The 14,675-nt window shown below is 36.8% G+C and overlaps 1 protein-coding gene across 22 annotated transcripts in view; it reads right to left on the minus strand.

The window, feature by feature from the left end:
• DLG2 (discs large MAGUK scaffold protein 2) overlaps positions 1-14,675 on the minus strand; it is a 2,016,902-nt gene that overhangs the window by 806,941 nt on the left and 1,195,286 nt on the right. For 2 of the 22 annotated variants that reach the window (XM_060303834.1, XM_060303827.1), the window contains exon 1: positions 5,908-6,288. The exons of 17 other annotated variants lie outside the window; for them this stretch is intronic. In XM_060303834.1, the coding sequence (XP_060159817.1) occupies positions 5,908-6,216 (309 nt within the window). In that variant the 5' untranslated portion in view covers positions 6,217-6,288. Of the gene's footprint in view, positions 1-5,907; positions 6,289-14,675 lie in introns of those variants that run through there. 3 more of the 22 variants (XM_060303837.1, XM_060303833.1, XM_030835928.2) reach the window with 2 other exon arrangements.

Genomic DNA, 14,675 nt, shown 5'->3' on the forward strand with positions numbered 1-14,675 from the left:
ATGCATATGAGATTCACATTCGTTCAGCAACGTGAGATGATGTTGTCGGACTTATGAAAGACAAACTCTACATGTACTTTTATTTTGTACTTATATTAAGTTTAAAATACATGGTTACTGATTCCTTACCATAAATATTGCCAAGATTAAATCCAAGTGGCAAATAACTACAGATGATGGGGTCTTTCTAAGAGCAGGTATCTTATTCTGGTATCAGTGCTGTGGGAATCTACTCCACTGCTTCAGATCAGCGTAGTTCTTAACCTCGATCACAGAGTAAAGGGCTCTTTAAGGGCTCAACCAACTCAGAGTTCCTGAGACCAGAAAACAAAGTAGAATGGGGAAATCTGGGATTCTGCTAGGAGGTGTCAGTCCTCTCAACCATGTAAAACACTCCAATTCCTTAAGGAAATTTCCTGTTAAATTAAAGAATTAAAGAGGTCTCTGAGGGTATTCTCCCTTCCAGTGTACCTCAAACAGGCCTTTCTGTAAGATGAGGTGGAAAGCTTGAGTCCGATAGAACTTTATTTGAAACTAGTTCTGCCTTTATCAGTTGTGCCCTCGTGAGCAAGTTACTCTTAGCCTCAGTTGCCATATCTGAAAAATGGGAATCATATAATCACTCTTTTACTGTTGTTGGAAGAATTCCAAGTGATGATTAATGTAAAGACCCTAGCACAGGGCTTTACACATTGTGGGTGTTGAGAGTATTCGATAAATACCGTCACCTTTGGTCTTTTCTTTTCCGCCCTCTGTACTTTGTCTCTCCTGCCCTGCCCTAGAGAGAAGGCTCTGCTGATGTCAGCATCCAGTAGCAGGGGTGCCAGGAGTGCTGCTGACTGACTGGCTTCAGATCTGCCCAAGGCATGCTCAGTGCTTTTATTCCTTCTGTGATACCTCTTATTCTCTTATGTTTCTTCCCTTGCCTGGAGGCTGCTGGTGTTTTCCCAGAGACTAAAAAGTCTTATTCTTCCTTAGTAAGGGACCCTCTATGGAAGGAATCAGAAGAAGCAGCCACAGAGTTAAAACAAACTGTCAGATCTTTCTAACCAGACAAAAGCTGAGCCTGAGATTTCAGCCTAGGGCAACCCTACTTCTTGGACTAAAAAATCCTCTGCACTCAAGTTCCTGTAAACTGCTATTTCTGGAGGAGCTGTAGAGGGACTGTTAGGGAAGATTTACACAGTTTGGCTAAATACTTCAAATGTAGTTTTTCTAGCAGTATGTACTGAGAAAACCTAACATCACCCACCTCTGAATGCAAGCTTATGAAAATGCTAGTTTATCAAAACAAGTCTATTTTACATGACTTTACATGTACTTTACATGTACACCATTGTAAACCTCTGAGAACCCTGAAGGACAAAATGACACCCCATCATAACGTGGTACTGTGTCAAGTGTTTCTGAACAGTTGCCTGGCCTAACCTTCATCACTATAAGCGAGGCATCAAAAAATTCAGTGGACAGACTAGAAACTCTAACAAAGGACCACAATACTGATAATTAATTCGATGGATGATATGTTCTTCAGGTTAAAAAACATAATTTGGATATCACTAGTCATCATAAATACCATTTTTTAAATTGGACAATTCCTGTGTTCTAAGCGCCACGCTTGGCTCTTTAGATGGAGTACTTTCAATTCTTATTACACTTTTCTGCAACATGATTATAACATTCTAAGTTTTACAGAGGGGCAGATGAGTCTTAAAGAGGTTAAGCAAGTGAGATCACACAGAGCTAGTAAGTTCAAACTTTGGATTATCTGGCTCTAAAGCATAAATCCTTTCCAAAGTGTGTCTCATTCATTAATGGATGTCAGGTGACAGAGCCACAGAATATTAGTTTTGGAAGGGATACAGAGGTTCATTTAGGAAAATCAGTTTTCTTAGAAACAGAGAAACTGAGGCCTAGAAGGGTTCCTTAACCATGAAGCCTAACACAGAGTGTGGCAGAACTCTTGAATCCTACGGTGGCTCAATGCTGCTGACTCAGCAGAGTCCTCACCAAGGCCCACCAGGCTTTCTGTGACCCATCCCCTGCCCATCTCTCCGTGGGCAGACGGAACTAAGAGCAGTTCTACACAGACACCAGGGTGTTACAACTGTTTCTGTTATTTTTGCCCCCAAAGCCTATCTCTCTCTGCCGACTTGATAAACACACATTTTTTCAAGATTCAATTCAGTTCCATCCAAGTATCACTACCTCTATGAAGTCTTCACTAATTCACCTCTCTTCTCTTCCCAGAAAAAACAGTTATAGTGAATTAAGGAATAGGTTAATAGAAGCCAACTTTTATTGTGGATTTATGATTCATTCATTCCACAAATATTTATTGAGTCTCTACTATATGTAAGCACTGTGCTAACTGCTTTATATGTATTATGTTAATCACTCCTCACCATAAGCCTATGAGTTAAGTACTATTTTTATCCTAATTTTACAAAACAGGAAATGTAGGCATAAGGAGATACAGTATCTTTTCTTAAAAAAAAAAAAAAAAGGATATTTTTGTCTTTCTCCTTTGTAGTCCCTTTGTATCCTGAATACACATTTACTATGGAATTTGCAGTACTCCGTGGAACTTTGTTTCACTTCCAAATTTTGATTTATGACGCTATTATTCTGTGTATATAGTGATATATTTGCTAAGTATTGTATACTATTGTAGGTCGTAAGCTCCATAATGGTAGAGGTGGTATCTACTTTGTTTCCTATTATATCCACAGGGCCTGACAGAGTGGCACATAGTAGGTACTCAGGAAATGATAGTTGAATAAAGAAATGAAGAATGAATGAATGAATGAATAAAGAACAAATGCATAGAACCCTGGTCTCTGAGTCTTCACTGTCTGTGCTGCCTCCCCAGACCAGTCTGCACTGGGCAGAAATGCTGCATAAGCAGCGATGGACATGTTTTTTTTGTTTTTTTTTTTCCCCAAGGCCAATACTATTATCTTGGATGTGCATTCTAGAACTCACTTCTGGACACTATAATTTTCCATTTTCTTACCTATTATTATGGTTATATTAATTCTACAGATCCAAATGGAATGAAAACTTATTTGAGAAGGGACAGGAGCTGTTTTTTATTCCTGCTGAGGAATAACATAATGACAAAGTCCTGTTAGTACACAGCACCCCCAAATAACAGGAGTTTGGCAAAGAGCCTTGGGAGGAACTCACGTCATTACCATGGCCCTGTATTATAGCAGCCGGAAATCACACTGCTGATTTCCACGTAACACAGCAACTATCTCCAAGGGCAAGATCCCAGCTCCCAGACACTTAATAGCCCTCAGGCACGTTCTGTACCACATATGGGTCCCTAGGCAACTCTAAAACATGCACTTTCCTTCTTTCTGCTTTATCAAGGAGTCTAATGTTTACTATCATTAGCCTCTACCTTTTATTTTACAATATTCACAGGGTATCTTTAGTTAATTTAAGGGATAAAAATGGTATCCAAAAATTCTCAAAACAGACTTAGTGTTAATGGACACATATTGATACACACACACTCTTGTTTCTGTGATAGTTTACATGGGCATATAATACATACACATCTGTATATTTCAAATATTAGACATATTTTATAGATGTATATGTAAATGAATACAGATATATATATACACAGAGCAGCATTTTCGAGTACCTATCAGAAGTAAAGGCAATATACTTTATATAGAGAAAAACATTACAAGAACAGCTAGTAATTTCTAGGAGAGAAAAGAATAATATAGAACTTTAATTTTTATATGTGTATACGTATATATATATGTATAATTATATACACATGAAAATGTGTTAATGCATGAAAGTAGATATTATAGCGATATTTAAATATATATCTCTATATTAATATATTTAAATATATATCTCTATATAGAGATATTTAAATATATATATGCACATGTGCATATACAGACATATTAAAAATTATTCGACATAATATATTTGAAAGGGCACGGGAGTGGAATGAAGAGAGATTGATCAATCTAGTATAGCACATTTTTAGGACTAAGATGGTAAAAGGGTAGAAAAGTCAGTTGATGGAAGAGTGTCACAACACTGAAGATCCTAAAAGATATGGTATCGGTTCTCCATTATTTGGGGAGTAACTGTTCTTAGCAAGTAATAAAGGACATGTGAATAAGAGAGAAAAATGTAGAGAAATGTGTATACAAAAGAATAACGGGAGATGGTGGCTGCCTCATTTTATTGCCTTCTCATATGTCACTGGATCTTTAATTATCAGTGCAGAGTCTATTTCAATCTTTAAAGCATTAAATGGCTATAAATTTAAGCAAGTAGGAGGCTGACTTTGTTAAAAACCAAGGAAGGGAAAAGTTTCCCTTGGTTGATGAAAAATGTACCAAGATTTTTTGAGCATAGTTATTATAATATAGTATTAGAGATTTTGGTTTGAGCAATGATGAAAAGTTTATTACATCTTAGATAAAAAGAATTGTAAAAATAAAGCATGTTTGCATATTCTACTCTGTGCAAAATCCATAAGCTAGATGTGTTTGCCTTCTCTGCCTATGTAAGCCTTGAGAATTTAACATAATCAATAAAGAGATATAGGCTAAAGACATTTAAACACATGTGTTTGTTAAAGAACAGGGACTTCATAATTGTTGACTGTTTATTCAGTTTGGAATTCATGTTAACTTTAAAAAATAACTGAGTTTCCAAACATCAGGCTCCATTTCAAGGTGAACTAGTTTAATTCTAAAATGACAATATATTCTTGATTTAAATCAAGATGCTGAAATACATGATATTAATTCATCAGAAGCCACATATAAGGCTATGTATATGTAGCATTAAGATCTAGTGATATATACTTACAAGTACTTAAAAAAAACTAATATTAAAATTGGAATGTTCTCTACACCTCTCAGATCATAACGTTTTACTCATGATCAATACCCACTTCTTAATTATGCTAAAATCATATTAAAATCAAGAGAGGATTTTTTTCTGCAAACACAGATTTTTCTCTTTTCAGTGAATTTTTATGAACAGAGTTCTATATTTATGAAAATGATTACAGGTGCCTTTTATTTATATTTTATAGCATTTACAGGAAGTTGTTTTCCCTCTTCTGGATGGAGACAGGAAAAAATGAGCCAATTTCGTTTCTGGTACAATGCTAGTAGTTTGGGGCAAGAATAAGCTAGGAATCAAATTAAGGGACTCTGCACATCTGCTTCAGAAATATGTTACAGGGGAATACGAGTTATACTTTTTAATATAAATAACCTTTTTGCTTCTATGAATAAATGAAATGTTTCATTATTTTATTCTGAGTGTAATTGTCTAGCTTGCTTCCAATTGTATTCCTTTTGTTTATAAAATGAATTATTTAGTACAAACACATTTTCTTCTCCATCACTGAAAAGGTATACAGCATTATAAGAGTAAAATTAGAATAGGAAACTTTAAATCGCTGCTTTCCATAGCTGAAGAAATGAATGTTTTTTTATCTTTAAAGAGATGGAAAGTATCTGATTAAAGTTCATTTTCTCTTTCTTCCTTAAAACAAGACAAAACCCTAGGCTAGGCAGAATAGAAAAAGTTAACAATGATTAGAAGTAATAGTGCTGCTAAAGTCTATGATGCAGAATAGTAAAATCATCTGAGGACTAGAGAAGTTGAATTTGGGGAAAAGTCACTGAAAGAAACTGAGCACAGCATCCCTTGACTTTCACAGGCCACACAGAGGTGTGAGCCCACAAACACCTGTGAAAATTACAGGATTTCTTGGCCTACCATTTACCAAACATGTGTACCCAGTCAGCAAGGAGCACCCAGAAAAGTTTCCAAACTGCTAGCCTTCCCCAGCGTGCTCTCAGTTTCTTCCAATACTCACGGGAAAGTCACAAGGAAAAGGCTCACCTGTGCTGGGCTGAACCAGCCATGTGGGCAGGCACAATGCTCCCCACAAGTCCCTTTGCCCTTGGTGCTCGTCTTGTGGGAGCTTTTCCGCACACTGTCCCACAAAGTGACCAGCTTGGTCCTGTTTGAAGCTGGGCCCCCAGGTCCCGAGGAGGGCATAGTCTGAGAACTGTACCCGAGCCCCTGAGGACTCCTCTGCCAGCCACAAGCGCAGTGGGCATCCCTGAGCAGTGTGGGTGCGCTCCTGCCGGCATCCATCCCATCGGACCCCCGGCTGCAGCTGTGTTGCTTGGTGAGGTATGCATTCATACTGCACTGATGCCTACTCTTGCCTTTGGTCAGCTCTGCACAGGAATGTCTCCTCCCTCACACCCCTTTCTTCCAGGCAGTTGTAAAAGTCTTTTTTTTTTTTTTTTTTCTCCCGTGGTTCCCTCAGTATCTTTGACAGCTGCTATAGCAGCGCATCGTGGGAGCAGCTCCGCACAGCATTATCTGCGGGCTGGTAGCTCTTTGTCAATAGATGACTCAACTCACAGAGCAACTTGACAGTATCCCTGCTCTAGGCAGAAGCAATCAATGCTCCACACAGCTGGGCTACAGGACTGTACACTGTTACAAACCCTTTTTGGATGGAGCCCCACAGTAAAGCATACTCTTCGCAATTTGGCATTCTGGCTTTTCCCTCTCCAGCTGATCCCCACGCAAAATACAGACCTCAGGAAAGAACGCTTCTTATCGGACTAGCAGGACCCTTCTTTCCAGAAAGAATATATCTAGGCTGAAACCATATAGCGTAAGCAATGTAAAACGATGGGGAGGTTAACCTGTGAAACAATTTCCAACATTTACAGGAATCACTTATTTAGAGAGAGGTTTGCCAAGACACAGACCAAATCATGAGGTAACGAAATAAGAGGATCAGTATTAACTCTAAAGAACATTGATTCATTCAGAAAAATCACTTAGATCACAGCATTATACCAGAGTGCTTTCAAATTTGGAAGTGTGTTTTAGAACATGATTATATATTATAGTCCAAACATATATTATTTATGCTATGAACAATTATTAATTCTTTCTGATTCAAAAGTAAAGCAATTCCCAAAGTTCCAAACGGATGGGTTGGCTTATTTTGACACAGTGTTTTTCCTTACCCCAAATTATTCTGAGGATTTCCTTTCAAATACTTTACCACAACAAATACATTCACCACAGAGAGAGTCTGCATTTTAAAGTGAAAGACATCTAATTCTGCCATCCAGTATTTTGGTTTCCAAAGACAGAATTTTCAAATTCTTTCACTAAAAAATGAGTGAAATCTATCCAATTTAAAGCAATTGCCTTCCAAAGAGAACATGATTGTTTTAAATTTTAAATTTTAGTATGTTTGCAGAAGCCATGCATAGTATTTTCAGGAAAGGGAAAGGCTAATTACTACAGCACTTAGAATTTTTATTCTGTTTGAAACTTTCCGTATCTCTTGCCAAAATGCCTATCCCTATCACATATCCCTAAGGAAATAATTTTGGTTTGATTGGGGAGCACAGCGCCACCTATGCAGCACCAAACAAGTGTGATATAATCCCATGATATAGTTATTCTAGTTATAGACAGTCAGGTGCTATCAGACCCACTTTCGCAGTGGACTAACCAGGTGCTGGGGCAGTGTAGACCTCATTTCTATCTGAGTCGACAAGGTTCTTGTTTCAAAAGCCATGATTACAACATATCCTACAATTCAACACTAGGACTCTCTGGATAAATCATTGTTATATATAAAAGTCCTGAAAGGAAGGGGCAGGAATTTCTCTTTTCGTGTATCTGCATGAAAGAGACGTTTCCCAAATTCTGTGCAAGGGGTTGGTATAAGTACCTTGCCTGGCACGGTAAGCATTCAAAACACCTTTGCTAAATAATAATGACCCATATGTGTCAGTTCAGAGGGCAGGCCTGGGTCTGTTATTGACTATTTTTTCCCAAGCTCCTAGCCCACTGCCTGCCCAGCACATCATAGCAGGCTTATGATAAATACATTTTTGGACAGATGAATAGATATTTGGGTGGATGTCTAATAGAAGGAAAGAGTAGAAGAATGACGGAGTTGACTAACATTTTTAGAAAATAATATTTGATTCAGCAGTGCTCCAGAAACAAACTATTTTTCTAAGGTTGGCTTTACTGTTGATTTTGAGATATTAAGGAAATTTGCCACAAAAACGTGAAGACTTGAACTGTTGGGTAGGTATAACAATGGCATTAATGGTATTTCTTTCTGAAAGAGGAACAAGGAATCACTATCAATACTTACAAACATAAAATTGAGGCAAATAGATCATCATGTGATACGCAGTGAGAAAAGGAGCAGAAAATTCTCTCCCTTTCTTTTTCTCTTCTTCTTCCTCCCTCCCTCGCCCCGCTTCATTTTTTTATGCTGAATCAAGGGCTAATGGCTGAATGACCTTCTGGGTCAAATAAAGCCCTAGAGAACTTCATATTTATCTGGTGTCGCCATGATGCATGGCTGTACAGTAGGACTTGATGTGAGATGGCAATCCACCACCCTCCAAATGAGAATGTAAGGAAGTGATAAGTTTGGCTCTCTCCAATCTTACCTAACCATAGATGCTTCTCCAGTTTTTCAGGCAGATTTCATTGCTCAGAGGCCCATTGAATCTTCAGGGAATACATGCCCTGTTCTCATCCATTTGCCTCTCAAGTATAAGAATCAATCTGTGCAGGAGTCAATGTGAATTTGTTATAATTTTGTAATGGCGTGTGCAGCTTGCAACGAGACAGAAAAGTTCCTGGCTGGGCACTGCTCAAAGATATTATAAATCTTCATAGGGACCTAAATCTCTTATGAATGAGTTCTTTGGAATCAGCTATTTCTTCCCATCACAAAGACAAGAGAATTGCTGTTTTAATAACCTTTGCATGTCATTTCTATATAGAAAAATAAATATTACACATTGCCTAACTAATGTGACTTTCCTCCAAAGATCTTAAAGACCACAGCAAACTTTTGTTAAACGTGCTTCAAAACTATTGAAATTGTACTTTCCCTTTAACACGTATAAAATAATCCTAGCCTCCTCTCTCCCCCTCCCCCCCAGTTATTTTTTCCTTTTCAAAAATGACGTTTGGCTTTCCAAGTCTGTGGACAGACCACTTAAAACAGATAAATATGTCCAGCTAGCCCACTGTACTATGAAACAGACCTACTAATTAAAGATAATTCAATTCGATCAACTGTAATTGGTCAACTGTAATGACCATAGGATGACATGAAAGTCTGGCAAAACGAGAATTAGTGGTGCACAAGTCCACATCTTACTTATCATTGTGATTTAACATGGGCATATGGCGCACAGAGCAATGCCTAGATGAGATACATCTTATTGACCTCTCTTTGACCTGGTAGTGCCTCCACAGAACAAACACTAGAAGGTTTTTGTTTATTTTATTTTATTTAAAATTTGTTTTTATTGAATGAAAGGTTCTTTAAATTCTATAGTGCTTTACCATTTTCAAAAGTTTCACACACATGATTTCATATAATCCCATTTTGAAGCAAGGGCTTAAAACTAAAATCCTGGCTTAATTTGTTTAATAAAAAATAAATATCAAAGATGAATTGCTAAATAAATTGTACTGCACTAAAACACTATGCAGATTCTTTTCCAGATAAAATTTCCTGCAGGCACTCTATGCATATGAGAAATGAAAATATTAATTACGAAAGAAGAGCTAAGTGCTTGCTAAAGGATGGCTGGGTAGCAGAAAAGCCCTTTAGCAGCCCCAAGTAATGTGTTAAATAATCATAAAATGGTATAAAGTATTAGACACAATTTCTCTTGATTTGAAAAGTATGTACAGTGAATTCCTGTGACCGCAAAGACTAGAGATGTTACAAATGCTAACAAATTAATATTCTTCTACATCTAAAACCTTCAGCCTAGGCAATCTCCAGAACTAAGCACAATTACCTTCTAAAATAAGAGAGAACCAGAATAGTTAAGGTAATTTAGGTTCTAAAATTATTTCCAAAATACTTATATCAGTTTAATCATAAATCTTATGAGGCAAAAGTAAGCATGAATTAACAGTGTGCAAGGACACATCCCTATTGCTATAGAGATTTAACTTGGACAGAGGATTTAACAGGGAGTAGAAAAAAATTTTTAAAGGTCCCAAATTCTCACTAATATACTTGGATTTGGGTGGATGCTGGTGGGGAGGGGATTAATCTGAATTGAAAAGGCCACTGTCAAATGGTTTTCAGGAAATGCATATTTATTCTATTCTAACCAACTTTGTAACACTATTAGAGAAATAAGAACACAGGTTATATGACATTTCTTAGAGAATCTGAAAGGAATATTGATAAAAGGTAATAATCATTTATAATTTACATATTTTAACAATTTAACCTAAATGATGAACCACAGTATTACAAGAAAGTTGTTCTCAGCCTTCCAGATTAAAGTAATGTCACGTCTCCTGTGACTCTTTCCAGATCCACCTGGCATATTCAGTTATACTCTACAGTATTTGTCTGTTAAGTATCTTCTACTTTTGTCTATTCCTCTCAATCACCATGATGACCATCCTAGTCTAAGCTACCGTTCACTTCTCTGTAAAGCTTGTGAAACAGCTTCGTAACTGGCCTCTGGCACCACCTTTACTCCAATTCATGCTCAGGTAGTGGCCAGAGTGACTTCTTCTAAAGTGAGAATCTGATTAGGTTCTACCCTGCTTGATAACTGTGAATAAAGTCTCGTTTTCTGGGAATCTTTATCCCTACAGAGAATACAATCTTTAAAGTGGCTTGCATGGTCCTTAATCCTGCCCTGTGCGACCCAGCCTCTACTGCTTTCCCCAGTCTCACCCATCCCTCACTATCCTCCAACTATCGTGTTCTCTTTCCCTCTTCACACCTTGTTTAACCCTCCAACTTGTTTGACCCTCCAACTATCGTGTTCTCTTTCCCTCTTCACACCTCCACATAATTCATTTCTACTCACCCTTCTGTAGGGTGCATCAAGATACAACCTCCAAGAAGCCATCTCAAGGAAACACAGAATACAATCTAAAAAGAGTGGGCTCATTATGAAACACAGCTCCAAAACAAGTCTACCAGAGCTTACTTCCTACCAGATTGCCAACCCAAAGCCTCTTCTATTCAGAAATTCTGGAGTTCTCCCTGCATTCCAGAGCTCAACTCAAATGTCACCTTTTAAGAGAGCATTCCCTGGACACTGCCCCACCCCCTTCCAGAACAGATTAAGTCATCCTCCCATTAAGCACTCATTTAGCACCTGTGCTCCTCTATTATAATTTATGACAACTGCAATTAAAACAAGAATTGCACTATTACTTGTTTTGTGCCATTCTCCTCAAACAGAATGTAAGTAACAGCCATTAGGGAAGGGAGATGGCTCTTTTTTTTGCAGTTGCATCCTCTGAACCAAGCACAAAAGGCGTTTAGTGTTTATTAAAATAAATTAAGCAAGAAAGAAGATAAAAGTGTTCTTCAGTGGTTATTCCAACATAGGTATCTGGGTCCATGTTCTACATCTTAGTGTAAAATGAACAAATAAGCATTTTGAATTTAAACACAAAATAGCAATGTGTTCTTAAGGTCATTATGTGAAACATTTCAGTGGCTGAGTGGTGCAAGTGTATGAATTTATCTTTTTGAAGAAGTTTGCTAGTGGTCTTATAATACTAAAACATAGAAATGGCTGCTGTTTATTTTAGCCAGATCTTCATTCATAAAAGCTGCTCTTCCTGACAGCTGTGTTTTCAGACTGTTCTCCCTTTATAGCTAGATGGGACAAAATGGGGAGTGGTTCCCCAAGTCAGAGGCCAGTCAGTGGTAAAGCAGGGAGAGAATCCCAAACTTCAGCCACCAAAGTCACGTTCCTCTTAAAATGATATAGTCCAAAAGGTATACTGATTTCACAGTATATTACAAGTATGTATTAGGGAGCAGAAAGGCACGATGATATCTCCTCTTCCTCTCCACCAAGTTAGAAAGTTAAAATATTAAACAGCATTATTATCCATAATAGTCATCCCCTTTAGTTCCTTTTAAAAAATTGTGGTGAAAAAACACATAATAATAGATCTACCCTCTAAATGAAGGTTTGAGTGTACAGTACAATATTGTTGACTATAAAGCACAATGTTGCATAGCAGATCTCTAGAACTGTTCCATCTTGCAGGACTAAAATTCTATTCTAGAATTCTATTCCCATGCACAGTGATTCTTCATTTCCCTCCTCCCAGCTCCTGCCAACCACCACTCTACTTCCTGCTTTTATGAATTTCACTACTTCTGCATACCTCATATAGTATAAATGGAATCATGAAGTATTTGTCTTTCTGTGACTAGCTTATTTCATTTCATATAATGTCCTCAAGGTTTATCCATATTATAGCACATGACTGGATTTCCTCTTTCTACGGCTGAATAATATTCCACTGTATGTATATACTACATTTTCTTTATCTGTTAATCCGTCAGTGGAGAATTAGGCTGCTTCCACCTCTTGGCTAATGTGAATAATGCCTCAGTGAACACAGTAGTGCAAATATCTCCTTAAGATCCCAATTTCAATTCATCTGGATAAATACCCAGAAGTAGGTTTGCTGGGTCGTATGGTACTTTTATTTTTAATTTTTCAGGAACCTCCATACTGTTTTCCTCAGCAGCTGAGCCATTTTACATTCCCACTTACCACCAATAGTGCACAGGGTTCCCATTTTCTCCACATTCTCACTAATACATTTTCTAGGTTTTGTTGCTGTGTCATTGTTTTTGATATTGGTCATACTAACAGATGTGAGCTTCATCTTCCCTTCTCAAAATCGTTTTATCTATCTGGAGTGTTTTGTGTTTCCACAACAATTTTAGGATTTTTTTTTTTTCTATTTCTGTAAAGAATGCCATTGGGACATTTGCAGGGATCACACTGAATCTGTAGATTGCTTTGAGTCGTATATTTTAAAATGTTGTCTTCCAATCTTTGAACATTTGTGTCTCTTTTTCATGTCTTTCATCAATGTTTTGTAGCTTACAGTGTACAGGTCTTTCACTCCCTTGGTTAAGTTTATTCCTATTTTGTTCTTTTTGTTGTTATTGTAAACGAGTTTGTTTTCTTAATTTTCTATTGAAATTGTTCATTGTTAGTATGTAGAAAGACAACTAACTTTTGTATATTGATTTTGCATACTGCAACTTTGCTGAATTCATTTATTAGTTCTAACAGTATTTTCGTGTGTGTGTGTGTGCATGTATGTGTGGAATCTTTAGGGCTTTTTAAACATGAAATAATGTTTTCTGTGAACAGAGATAATTTTACTTCTCCCTTTCTGATTTGTAAGAGGTTTATTTGTTTTCCTTGACTAATTGCTCTGGTTAGAACTTGCAATACAACATTGAATAGAAATGGTGACAGTGGGCATCTTTACCTTGTTCCTGATCCTAGAGAAAAGCTTTCAGTTTTTCACCATTGAGTATGATGTTAGCTATAGACCTTTCATCTATGACCTTTATTAGGTTAAAGTCATTTCCCTCTCCTCCTAGTTTGTTGAGTATTTTTATCATGAAAGAATGTTGAGATCTGTCAGTGTGTCTCTGCATCTGTTGAGATGATCACTGATGTTTATCCTTTGTTCTGCTGATGTGATCACATTGATTGTTTTTCATAGGTTGAACCATCTTTGCATCCAAGGATAAATCACACTTGGCCATGGTGTGTGATCTTTTTAATGTGTTGTTGAATTCAGTTTGCTATTTTGTGAAGGATTTTGCATTCATTCATTAGGAATATTGGCCCGAAGTGTTTTTGTTGTGTCTTTTCCTGGCTTTGGTATCATATTAATGTGGGCTTATGAGAAGTATTTCTGAATTTTCAATTTTTTGGAAGAGTTTGAGAAGGATTGGCATTTTTTCCTGTTAAATGTTTGGTAGATATCACCAGTGAAGCCATCTGGTCCTGAGCTTTTTCATTTTGGAAGGTTTTTGATTATTGATTTAATCTCCTTACTATTTATAGGTCTGTTCCGATTTTTTATTTCTTCATGATTCAGTCTTTGTAGGTTGTAGGTCTTTGTAGGTAAATTCTAAGAATTTACCCATTTCTTCTAAGTCATCCAATTTGTTGGTATATAATTGTACATAGTAGTCTCAATCCTTTTAATTTCTGCGGCATCAAATGTAACTCTCCTCTTTCATTCTTTATTTTATTCATTTGAGTCTTTTCTTTTTTCCTTAGTTAATGTAGCTAAAGTTTGTCAATTTTATCTTTTTAAAAATAGGTCTTAATTTTGTTGGTTTTTTCTATTGTTTCTCTATTCTCTACTTCATTTACTTCTGTCCTAATCTTAACTATTTTCTTCCTTCTGCTAACTTTGGATTTAGTTTGTTCTTCTTTTTCTAGTTCCTTGAGGTGTAAAGTTAGGTTGTTTATGTCAGACCTTTTCTCTTATTTAAATATAGTCATTTACCACTATAAACTACCCTCTTAGTACTGCATTTGCCTCATTCCACAAGTTTTGGTATGTTGTGTTTTGTTTTTGTTTCTCAAGATATTTTTAAATTTCTCATTTGCTTTGTTCTTTGACCCACTGATTGTTCAAGAATGTATTGTTTAATTTCCAAATATTTGTGAATTTTCTAGTTTTCCTTCTGCCACTGATTTTTAGTTTCATTCCATGTGTTTGGAAATATACTTGGTATGATTTCCATCTTCTTAAAGCTG

The sequence above is a fragment of the Globicephala melas genome, chromosome 8 (assembly GCF_963455315.2).
Source record: "Globicephala melas chromosome 8, mGloMel1.2, whole genome shotgun sequence".
Taxonomy (NCBI): Eukaryota; Metazoa; Chordata; class Mammalia; order Artiodactyla; family Delphinidae; genus Globicephala; species Globicephala melas.